General features: G+C 37.9%; 2 protein-coding genes across 2 annotated transcripts; both read left to right on the forward strand.

The window, feature by feature from the left end:
- Window positions 1–351: 351 nt before the first annotated feature.
- LOC106347439 (oxalate--CoA ligase) lies at window positions 352–2,752 on the forward strand. Its single transcript, XM_013786969.3, has 5 exons — window positions 352–658; window positions 733–1,410; window positions 1,505–1,874; window positions 2,080–2,183; window positions 2,375–2,752. The coding sequence occupies exons 1-5, from the start codon at window positions 443–445 to the stop codon at window positions 2,561–2,563; spliced, it is 1,557 nt and encodes a 518-aa protein (XP_013642423.2). The 5' UTR covers window positions 352–442; the 3' UTR covers window positions 2,564–2,752.
- Window positions 2,753–4,995: 2,243 nt separating this feature from the next.
- Window positions 4,996–8,666, forward strand: LOC106350110. Its single transcript, XM_048782606.1, has one exon. It carries the CDS (start codon window positions 6,513–6,515, stop codon window positions 8,232–8,234), a length of 1,722 nt encoding a protein of 573 aa, XP_048638563.1. The 5' UTR covers window positions 4,996–6,512; the 3' UTR covers window positions 8,235–8,666.
- Window positions 8,667–12,860: the final 4,194 nt, after the last annotated feature.

Raw genomic sequence — 12,860 nt, forward strand, 5'->3', positions numbered from 1 at the left:
AAATTATTAACAAAAGGAAAAAAATTCAAAGTATTTCGTATTTGTACGAAAGAATTCATCGATCGTTAATCGGTTTGGCAAAAACACACAGTTAGTACTTAGTAACATCGTGTTTAGCTGTTCGGTTCAGAGTGTACCGAAAACCATAGCTGATAAAAACCTCTTCAAGAACCGAAACGTCGGTTTAATAGTAGAGACAAACCAGCTACATGCCCCAAAAAGGATAATTTAGGTAGACAGAGATAATGACCACACGATCATACGAAAATCCTTTACGATGAAGCCACGTTGCATCGCATTTTTTTCTGGCTGCTACATTTAATAACTAAGATATAAATTTATAAATATCGCCTTGACAAAAAAAAAAAAGAAGAAAATTTATAAATATCGCAGTTCCTCTCTCCTCTCTATTATCACATTTTTCTCATCGTTGCTGGTGTTTATGTCATTAACCATGGATAGCGATACACTCACCGGACTATTGAAGAACGTCGCCGAGAAATTCCCCGATCGCCGAGCGCTCTCTGTTTCCGGAAAATTCGATCTCACCCACGCGCGTCTCAACGTTCTAATCGAACGCGCCGCTTCACGCCTTGTCTCCTCCGCCGGAATCAATCCTGGCGATGTGGTGGCTCTCACTTTCCCCAACACCGTCGAGGTAACTCCACGCGCCGCTGCTTTATTTCGCATGCTTTTGGTTGATTTGAGTTTGATTTTTTGTTTGTTTGTTAGTTTGTTATTATGTTCTTGGCGGTGATAAGAGCTCGTGCCACGGCGGCGCCGTTGAACGCGGCGTACACGGCGGAGGAATTCGAGTTTTACCTCTCCGATTCAGACTCGAAGCTGTTACTAACCTCTAAAGAAGGCAACGCACCGGCTCAAGAAGCAGCTTCGAAGCTCAACATCTCTCACGTCACCGCCACGCTCCTCGACGCCGGCTCTGACCTCGCTCTCTCCGTCGCCGATTCCGACTCGGTCTCTGACTCAGCTTCGGAACTCGTTAACAGCCCCGACGACCCTGCTCTCTTCCTCCACACTTCCGGCACCACGAGCCGTCCCAAGGGTGTACCGCTCACGCAGCTGAATCTTGTGTCTTCCGTCAAGAACATTAAATCGGTTTACAAACTCACCGAGTCTGATTCCACTGTGATTGTTCTCCCTCTGTTCCACGTTCATGGATTGTTGGCAGGGTTGCTCAGCTCGCTTGGAGCTGGTGCGGCCGTGACTCTCCCAGCTGCTGGTAGATTCTCTGCGACGACGTTTTGGGCTGACATGAAGAAGTATAACGCCACGTGGTATACTGCTGTTCCCACCATTCATCAGATCATATTGGACCGCCACGCCAGCCAACCTGAGCCGGAGTACCCTAAGCTTCGGTTCATCAGGAGTTGCAGTGCTTCTTTGGCTCCGGTAAGGCAATTGTTGATGTGTCTGTGAATTCATACAGAATTTTCAACAAAGTAATGGTTTTGTTTGTTTTGGTTTTGGTTTTGGTTTGTGTCAGGTGATATTGTCCAGGCTTGAGGAAGCTTTCGGAGCACCGGTTCTAGAGGCTTATGCTATGACGGAAGCAACCCACCTGATGAGTTCTAATCCTTTACCGGAGGAAGGTCCGCACAAGCCTGGGTCTGTTGGGAAACCCGTGGGTCAAGAAATGGCGATCCTTAATGAGAAAGGGGAGATACAAGAGCCACATAGCAAGGGAGAGGTTTGTATAAGAGGTCCAAATGTGACAAAGGGTTACAAGAACAATCCGGAAGCCAACAAGGCAGGTTTCGAGTTTGGGTGGTTCCACACTGGTGATATCGGTTACTTTGATTCCGATGGGTATTTGCATCTGGTGGGTCGGATCAAAGAGCTTATTAACCGTGGAGGTGAGTCTCGTTTACTGACGGCTTTACTGTCTCACAAAACTACTAGTCTATGTCAAGCAGTTTAGATGGCGTGGTTAGACGTGTCAAAGAGAAACGCCCAACAAATAAGAACTTCGAAAAGATGTACCAGTAGAAACTAGTCAAAGAAAGTGGCTACTATGTGCAGTACTTTGTGTATAACTTTGAATTTCAATCTCTGTTACAGGTGAGAAAATATCCCCAATTGAAGTGGATTCAGTGCTCTTAACTCATCCTGATGTTTCTCAAGGAGTTGCGTTTGGGGTTCCTGATGAGAAATATGGCGAAGAGGTAAGCAAAACCCCCCCTGCTTAAGCTTCTCTACTATCACGCACGCATTATACCTCAGAGGTTAGGGATATAGACTATAGAGATAGATTGTCCTGCTTAATCATGGAAACATTATGAGAACTTGCATCAATAATAATGTGTAGATCGGTTAATAACAGACTACTTTTGTTCCTGGTTTGGTGGTAAATCAGATTAACTGTGCGGTGATTCCAAGAGAAGGAACAACAGTGACCGAAGAGGACATAAAAACGTTCTGTAAGAAGAATCTGGCAGCTTTCAAGGTGCCGAAGAGAGTGTTCATCACTGATAACCTCCCCAAAACTGCCTCTGGTAAGATTCAGCGCCGTATCGTCGCTCAGCATTTCCTCGAGAAACCCTAAATAAAACACAGTACACCATGTTGCTGGAATCCTTTGGTGATGAGTCGTAGCTTGTCACGCAAGTGGTTTTGCTTTCTCTATTTGTTTTTGCCCTTTTGGGGTTTTTATGTTACGTTTCATGTTTTCATGATTAAAAGTGGACATGTAATAACAAAATTGGAAATAAAGTTGAAAAGAGTTGGTCAAGTATTTGTAGAGAGTTTTTTTTCTTTTTCTCGGTGCGTTGTTTGTTAAGAATTTAAGATGCTTTTGAACTAGTTGCGTCGTGGCCAATTTGATAACCAAAAGCGTACAGCCAAAACAGAAAAATCCAAGAAGAAGACCAATACGCTTCGTCAACATAGAAATTGACACGTACTTGTAAAACAAGCTAGTGGAGTGGTAGCATCCAATATTTTTCTGGGTCGGCGAAGCTTTTATCATTGACTCAAAAGATATCAAATCACTAGACTTTATGGATAAATGCAATTAAAACAATCAAATAAATTATTGATGTATTTAATCTACACTGTGAATTTCCTCAAAAGGATCATGGAAAGCTCTCTCTCTGTTCGCTCACCTCCATCTTTCACAGAGAGATGCTTTCGGTTTTGCCGGATTCCTTTTACCGGCGTTAAATCTCCCGTAGAGCGGGCTTCAGTTCCGACAACGACGTCTTCCTCAGAGTCGATTGGTCGGCTTTTGGCTCCGACGACGCACCAGCAGCTTCGGTGGTCGTTGGCTTTTGACTCCGGCGACACGTCAGAGATTCCGGTGTAATCGTCGGCTTTTGGCTCCGAATCTACCTTCCCGTCTGTTGTAGATGGCGGCTTCTCTCTGGGTTTTATCCAGATCCGGTTGTTCTTCGCTTCCTGCTTCTTTTTAATCCAATCGTTTCTCTGCTTTCCACAATCGATTGACGATTCTTTTCTTTGGTCAAGGATGTTGCATCTTCGGGCTTCCTTCTATCTTCAAAGATGTCTGTCATAACATGCAGGAAAATTGATTGTTTGGTTGTGGTTGTGTTCGATTGGTTTTTCTTTTATGAAGCGAAGTTTTCGTGTCTCGATCCTTTGGCGTTTTCGGTGGTTGATGCTACTGACAAAGGTTTCGGTTTAGCTTGTCTATTGTTAGAGTTATCTCGACGGTCTCTTCTTGTTGGCGTCCTGTTTCCGGTGTGTCCGGTGGATCAACGGCGAGTCGCTCCGGCGATGACTCTCCAGTCGTGGAGTCGATGGAGTTGAGTCAACACGTGTCTCCTTGTTTCTCCGTGTTCAACACGTGTGTCGTGTTGTCGACTCGCGTTTGTCGACTCTCTCGGGCTTTTTTGAGTCTGGGCTTCTTGGGCCTCTTTAGTTTTTTTTGTTGTTTTATTTTTGGTTGGGTCTTCTGGGCCTTCTTTGAATGTATGTCTTTGGGCTTGGCCCGTAGTTTAATAATACTAGAGGAAAAAAAAAAATCTACACTGTACTTTACTTTACAGATATTTTTCCCAGAAACTGTCGTTTATATAAAACTTGTGTTTTTTTTTCTTTTATATGCATTTTTTTCTGATAATTTCATTTTGGGGAAATTTATGACATCTCTAAAGTTTTGACAAATCACATGGGACAACAATTGTAAGTAAGAAAAACTGTAATAAAATAACTGTAACGACTCAAATCCCGATCTATTAACGTCGGTCCAATTAACGTCAGTCCAGTAAGTTTCACTAGCGAAAGAAAAGTTTAATGTGATTTCACTAGTAAGAATATATTTTTATATATATAATGTGATTTCATAAAAAGAAAAGTTTAGAAAAATAATTTTGATAACAAAGTAAAGAAATAATCTTTCCTTTTAAAATTTATCGGTTATGTTTTTGTATAACTCTTTACCTATCATCATTTTATTTTTATAATTTTCATTTTCCAAATTAATATATACTAAATTACTAAAACATCAAAATATATTTACACACCTAAGATGAACAACCAAACTAATACAATGAATTTGACGGAATATATGTAACACAATATACGCACAAAATGAGTAACTAGACCAATTCAATTTTTTTATACAAAATCAAACACTAAATTAAAATAATATATTTTATTTACAGTAAGATATTTATACATATAAATTATAGAGCGGCTCAACATATTACATATAAATATGAAATTTTTAAATAATATTATAAATATATATTAACCAACTATTACAATTAAGTATTTTGTATATATATATGCATAAGGTTTCAAAGGACTATCATTATTATATATTTATTTATGTAACTTTGAATCGTCAATATTTTAGTTTACTTTTACTATTTGATTCTCAAAAAAATATATATTGAATTATACATAATCTTACTAAAATATGTTTACAAATCTAAGACAAGAATCAAACTACATCAAAATAAAAAAATTAATCGAAATTTTAAGATGTACAACAAAAATATTATAGTTGAATCGGAAAAGTAAATGTTATCTAATATATCCAAATAATAACCAAAAAGTCGAGATAGTATATATCCAAAATTATGCGTCTAATTAAAATAGCATAATGTTATTTAAAACCATTCATATTGATTACAAAATAAATAACCAAATAATTAAAACTAAAATATTAATAAATTATTATAATATATTTATTTCATAATATTTATATTCGTGTCTGAGCATGGAAAAATCACCTAGTGTTATCAATTCAAAAACCATTAGAATAAATTATTTTCATGTGTTTGAATTATTTAATAACTAGTTAATATTTAAAAAAAATTATGTATACAGCTTTTTATTTTGATAAAATATCTTTAATTACGTAAAATAAAATTGAAATTATTTATATATACATAAAACTACATATGTGATTTATACTTATTTTTAAAATATTATGATGTAAAATATTTTTGGCTAAAATAATATAGAATCTTCTTATATAATGATGATTGTCAAATTAATCAAATTCTTTTATAATTTATGGTTAATTATATATTAACAAATCTAATCTAATTATTTATTAAGAGTAATAAGAAATTGAACGCTCTAATTTTTAACATTAGAGAGAAAAACCACTTCACAAATAATAGTATAAGATATTTTTGAATTTTCCAAATTCTACATAAATTATCGCAATGAGTGATTTTGATTGTCTTAATTTTTTTTATCTTAAACGATAGATGATTCATTCTATCTTATGTTATATATATATTAAAATAGATCTGGTTTAATATTACTAAACCAAATATAATATAAACATATATATAATATTTTAATATTACTAAAGTAAATATAATATAAATTTAAATATCATATTATAGTTAGAATTTTTTTAATTATTCTGAAGAAAATGATAAATTATCAGCTAAAATTACTAATATCATCTATTAAGATTAATAATTTAGCATAAAATATGACTAAACCTAGAATTATGGAAAGCATGACAAATCATTAAATTCGCTTTTTAAATAATAATATAGATATATAGATCTGATTCAATGCTGACTCTGAGATTTTGGGGACTCTATACGATTTAATAAAGATTTAATAGTTTGGATGAGGGAGGTAAAACTTTTTTTTTACAGGTTTGGAGGTCCATGCATATATAAAATAAATTTCAAAAACTTTAGAAGCATGATTTCGTTAGTTTGGCCCATGACCGGCCGTGATCTGATTATCTATATAAACGTGTGTAGGTTGATCCAAACCTGAACAAAACAAAATACAAATTAAGATTCTAATAAGGAAATTATTTGGTTTTTCCTTTTTAGTTGTACAAAAATATGGCAAGATCCCATCTATATATAACGTAGCCTGTTGGGCAATGCAATCACTTAGATTATCAAATTTGTCTATTGTTGTTCAGAGTCTTCCTCCATCTCTCTGCTTTTTCGATCATCAGCCTCTAGACTCGCTGCCTTGAAGGATACGCTACTAAATTCTATAAAAGAACACTAGGGTTTCAATATACGAGCTAGGGCTTTGGAACAATGGCATATAATTTTGTGGATTGTCTGCGAAACATATGGTCCTTTTCAATGATTGATACTGACCTGAGAGACTCAAAGGAGATTGTAAACACACTCTCAGTGCCTGAGAGCACAAAGACCTTTGTGTTTGCTATCAGAGTCCCTGAGCATGACTCCACTATTCACATACTCTCTGCTCAGAGTCTGTCTATAAGATCTGTTATTGACGCCGAGTGTCTTATACGTGAACTCTGTCCTGATGCTGTAGTAGCTCAAGTGAACGGTCCAGCTTTTGGAGAAGAGTCTCAAGAGATTGATGATGGCACTAATGATTCCATCCCCACGTCAGCTTTCAGAGTTCTTACACGTTGTTTTGTGGATAAAACTTTTGACAAAGAGAAGTACGAAAGTGTTGCCGGGAACTTGGTTTTGAAGGAGATCTTTGGGACAAGTTTCAATGGACATGTATTGGCTGCCAAGAAGGTGGCTGAGGAGGTTGGTTCATCGTTTTTGGTTCTTGGCTCTCCATTCATTATGAAGGGTCTATCTAAATCTCTCACAACAAAATATTATTATGGCTCTGCTATAAGCTCCACAAGGTTTCAGATAACCAATGATGCACGTGCACTGATGCTGAAACTGTTATCTTCTCATATAACTCAGCTCGGTAAAGAGCTTATCCCATCAAGCTGTCTTGCCAATGAGATGGAGTCTGATAGTGTTAAGCTTCCAGAATTTGCGTACTCCATTTATAACTTACTTGTTGATCTTCACAACATATTCAATGGTCTCCCAGCTATTAGGAAAGCTTTAGACAGCGCCACAAAGATGTTGTCTGATGTAAACAGAGGGGAATCCGTTGATAAAGAGGCTCTTCTTTCTGAAGTATATCTTTTCAGGATTGCAGTTGAAGGTATAAGAATTGCTTTGAACAATTCTGGTCGGCTACCTATTAGGAACCTAGGTTATGTATCTAACCAAACCCAAGTTCAGTTCTCAAAGCTCTCTTCTATGGAGAAATCTTATGCACTTATGGCAGCTAATCTTCGTGATCAGGCTAAAAAGTTTAAGAAGATAGTAGTAGTAGTAGACGCAGGTAACCTTGCAGGTCTTAGGAGACACTGGAGAACTAGTGTTCCTCAAGAAGTTAAAGATATGTCTACTGAGCACACGGTACTGGACTCTGACAGTAATGATTCCAACGTAAAACCAGTGGGTGCGGTTGGTGCGGCTGCTTTAACACTAACCAAGATCATTTTAGATTTGAAAGCCCTAGCTCCGCTGAAACCTTTCTTGACAAACACGCAAGAGGCAATGTATTTGTCAAAGGCATCTTTATCCGCCGAGACAATCAGGGGAGTAACACAATATATATTATATTCTGCTTTTGATACGAGCTTCTTTTCCGTACAAGCTACACTCTATTCGATGATAATGAGGAGAAGACGAGCAAAACCTATTGGCACCTTACCAATGGCTATGTTTGGAGCCAGTCTTGCAACGTGTGCGGGGTTGCTCTTCTATGAAAAGGGGATCATGTGTGCAGCTGAGACTCTTCCTTCAGCTCCTTCGATAGAAAAACTGGGACATGGGATTCAAAACTTACGTGAGGCGTCTAAGGAAGTGACAAGGAGAGAAGACAAAAGGATACAGAACACAATGGAGGGGCTTAGTGAGAGGCTAAGGAACTTCACGCTTCATTATTCATTATCTTTCAGTTTCAAAACCAAATTTGGTTCATAATTGTATTTTTCAAAACGGTTGTATATAATATTTCCAATAATACAATATCAAATATTTCCATTAATGTAATATTTAATTACACTGATTAGCATTTGCAATAAAGATAGAAAGTACAGTATCTTCTTATATTGCCTAAGTGACCAATATTTTCATTGATATAATAGTATTAATTAAAATACTAATTATCAGTATATATATATATAAATCAAAACGGAACCAAGTATATATATAAAAAAATTCAGATTCTAATTCTTATACTTTAATTTTAAAACCGAGAAAACCAGCATAGCCAAACTTAACCAGGTCGAATAATTGAATAAACAAATTTACGATTTTTTTTCGAATTATATAAGAATGTCAAATTAACTTTGAAGCTTTGGAGAAGCTCAAGTTAAGGAGACTGTATTAGGAAATGGGTCAAAGTGAGTTGATCTGAACCTTAGCTTTTAAAGTTCTGAAACAGTGTGTTGTAGACAAGTTTTTTTTTTTTTTCATTAATCTGGGGTATCCCAAACCCATGGAGAATCTCAGACTAATTCTCAAGGAAAAGTGCAGTCCACAGATAGATCCTCTTTCCAAACATTCAAATGGGTCTTAAAGCATGGACTCATATCCGTGTTAAGTGACCATGATAATTGTGACTTAGTTTCGCGCAGCAGGTGAGTCGAATCTGAAACGTGTTAACGTCCCAGTCCCGCCTCCTTACCACCCGACCACAATCACCCGGTCTTGTTGTAGACAAGATTGATTGCACTCTGTTCAATGACTTTGCGCAGTTGTATGCTGTATTTGAAAGTGGGGGTTGCTCGGATCACCTTTGATGTCGTATTCATCTCCACTCAGAGTTATCTCGTCCAAAAAGGCCATTTAAATTTGTCAATGCAATAACAGAGGTAGGAGATTTTTTAACAGGTATAGAGCAGTACTGGACCACTACTGAGCCCATATACTCGTCAACATCTTCACTGTTCAGATTCTCTAAGAAACTAAAGGGGCTGAAGCCTATTAAACTGGAGTTGGGGAAGAAAAGGCTTGGAAATCTCTCTGTAAAGTCAAAAGCCTTGTTTGAGGATCTTTGTCTCAAGCAGGATGCGACAATAAGAAATCTAATAGAACAGAACATGGAGGCTGAAAGCGAAGCATACAAGCGCTGGGATTTTGTTTCAGGGCTTGAGGAAAGGGTTTTAAAGCAAAAATCAAAGATGTATTGGTTAGATGTGGGAGATATGAATAATAAAGTTTTTCAATCGAGGTGGAACAGCCAGGGAAATAGTTAACTCCATCAAAAAGATAGAGTGTACTGATGGGAGTGTGGTTACTTCATCTCTGGATATTAAAGCAGAAGCTGAGAAGCCTTTCTGGGAATTCTTGCAACACAAACCTGCAAATTTCACAGGCATAGAAGTATCAGAGTTGCAGAACCTTTTGCACTATCGTTGCTCTGATATGGAAAAAGAGAACCTGATAAAGGATGTCACAGCTCAGGAAGTGAGGAAAGTCTTGTTCGCTGTGCCAAATGAGAAATAGCCAGGACCAGATGGTTACACTGCTGAATTCTACAAATCTGTGTGGTCGATAGTGGGTGCTGAGTTTTTGATTACATAAGTTCTTTTTTGAGAAGGGTTTCCTGCCAAAGGGAATCAACACAACGATCCTGGAACTGATTCCGAAGGTAACAGGTGAAAAGAAGATGAAAGACTATCGTCCATCCTGCTGCAATGTTCTTTACAAAGTAATATCCAAGATCATAGCGAATCGACTAAAGAAGCTTCTCCCCGAGTTCATTAGTCTGAATCAATCTGCTTTTGTAAAGGACATGCTTCTCATTGAAAACCTCCTCCTTGCAACAGAGCTTGTTAAAGACTATCATAAGGATTATGTGTCTCGACAGTGTGCTTTAAAATAGACATATCCAAGGCTTTTGACTCAGTCCAGTGGCCTTTTCTCATAAATACTTTGACGGCTCTGGGGTTCCCTGAGAAATTTATTCATTGGATCTCTCTTTGTGTGACAACATCATCTTTCTCGGTTCAAGTTAATGGTGAGTTAGTTGGGTTCTTCAGAAGTGAAAGAGGATTGCATCAAGGCTGTGCTCTATCACCCTATCTATTCGTGATCAGTATGAATATCTTATCAAAGATGTTGGATAAATCATCAGCGGAGCATAGGATGGGTTATCACCCGAAGTGTAAGAACCTTAGTCTCACCCATTTGAGTTTTGCGGATGATATTCTAGTGTTCTCAGATGGGAATACCCGTTCTATCGAAAGCATTATGGAGGTGTTTGAAAGATTCGAGACTATCTCAGGGTTGATGATGAGTGTTGCGAAATCTAGTGTGGGTTTGATGATGAAGGAAGAAGAGGTATTCAAGAGAGATTTCATATGGAGGTTGGTCATCTCCCTGTTAGATATTTGGGGCTTCCTCTTCTCACAAAAGTAATGGGACGCACTGACTGTCAGCCACTCATTGAGAAAATAAAGAAACGCATTAGTCTCTGGACGAATCCTTTCTTATCCATCGCAGGTCGTCTGCAACTCATCAAGTCGGTCCTAATGAGTATACCTAACTTCTGGATGTCCTCTTTCTGCCTACCCGGGGAGTGTTTAAAAGAGATAAATAATCTGTGTTGTGCATTATTGTGGTCTGGTCCAGCACTGAATATGAAACGAGCAAAGGTAGCATGGGACACAATAACAGTGCTAAAATCAGAGGGGGAGGGGACGGAGGGAGGGGACGGGGGGGGGGGGGGGGGGGGGGGGGGGGGGGGGCTTGGTCTCAGGCCGTTAAAAGAAGTAAACGTTACTTGTCTAAATTTAATATGGCGAGTCACCACCTGCCGCTCTCTCTGGGTTCAGTGGGTGAAAGTATATTTACTTGAAGGAGACAGTTTCTGGGAAGTTCAGAGTAACTCCACTTTGGGATCCTGGATGTGGCAAAAGCTTCTTTAATACAGAGATAAGGCTAAGGAGTTTCATCGTATGGAAGTTAGGAACGGTCTTGGCACATCCTTTTGGTTCGATGTATGGTCAGATATGGAACGCCTCTCAGACTTGGTTGGTGATAGGGGATGTATAGATATGGGGATATCCTTGAGCGCATCTGTTGCATCGGTGGTTCAACGTCGCACTCGTCGCCATCGTTGCGATATTTATACCATGATAGAGGAGGCTTTACATAAGCAACGAGGAAAGATGAAGACCGGGAACGACGTACCACTTTGGAAGAACAGTATGGATACTTTCAAGCCAGTGTTCAGCACACGGAATACTTGGTATCTCATCCGGAGCTCTGCCCCAAAGGTGAGTTGGTATGAAAGCACTTGGTTTCCATACTCGACGCCAAAATATGCTTTTATAGCTTGGCTAGCAATGCACAACCGTTTAACAACGGGTGATTGAATGCTTCTCTGGAATATGAACATTGTTGCTGGCTGTGTCCTCTGCAATCAAGATCTAGAAACACGGGAACATTTATTTTTGAATGCGCCTACTCGTATGAGATATGGAAGGGTCTTCTCGGGAAACTCTTGTTATCTCGGTTCACACATCACTGGCAAGAAATCCTCGTGCTTGTTGCAGATCATTCTCACACCACAAAGAAGCTTTTCCTACTGCTGTATAGTTTCCAAGTGGCGATACACTCAATATGGAGAGATAGGAACAATCGGTGGCATGGCTCAGAGCATGTTTATTGTAGGTCTCTTAGGTTGGGTCTCTTAGCATAATATAAGATACAGTCTCTTAGGTTTTAATTAAAAAAACTAAGAGACTTCTCTTAAATAAGAGATATAAGAGACGTCTCTTAGCTTTATTAGTTAAAAGCTAAGAAACCGTATATTATATTACGCTAAGAGACCTAACCTAAGAACCTGCAATAAACATGCTCTCACAGCATGTCCCAACGGATCACCAGGTACTAATCATTGATAGGCAAATTCGTAATCAGTGTTTAACAATGATTTCGAAGAAGCTATGACGATATGAATAAGTTCTCCAAGTCTGGCTGTCTAGCCGGTAGTTTCTCAAAATTAGCATGCTCTGTTTTGAGTTTCTGTTCTGTTTCAAGTAACTGAAAACACCTCCAATTATGAGCATTAGAAGAGGTTCTAAGTATTTAAGAAAAAGAAAAAAAAAGAAATTAGGAGAGTGAGAACCAAAAGTTCTTGATTTAGACTTTTTTAGTATCTTCAAAAAAAAAACATGTCATCATGCGAGAGAAAGTTAATATTTTTTTTATTTAGAAAAAAAATAAAACATGATTGAATCATTATAATACTAATTTTTTTTTCTTTTAGAAACTTGTATGGTTTTTGGAGTTGCTCCAAAAGCTGTAAAAATTACTTTTTCGGAATTAATTTTACATATTATTCAAAAGAAAAAAAAAACAGGTAAAAGTACGAAAGTGTTGCAAGGATCTTTGTTTCGAGGGAGAATTTTGTTTTTGGGACAAGTTTCAGTAGACATCTATGGCTGCCAAAAGGCTGGCTTGGAAGGTTGGTTCCATCGTTTATGGCAATGCAATTTCCTTTTGTTAATATCGTCTATGATAATGCAATCTACTAAACAGTCTTCTTGTTTCTTGTTGTCTTAACAGCAATTTTTCATGTTTTTTGCAGAACTGTAT

This window comes from Brassica napus, chromosome A6 (assembly GCF_020379485.1).
Source record: "Brassica napus cultivar Da-Ae chromosome A6, Da-Ae, whole genome shotgun sequence".
NCBI classification, from domain to species: Eukaryota; Viridiplantae; Streptophyta; class Magnoliopsida; order Brassicales; family Brassicaceae; genus Brassica; species Brassica napus.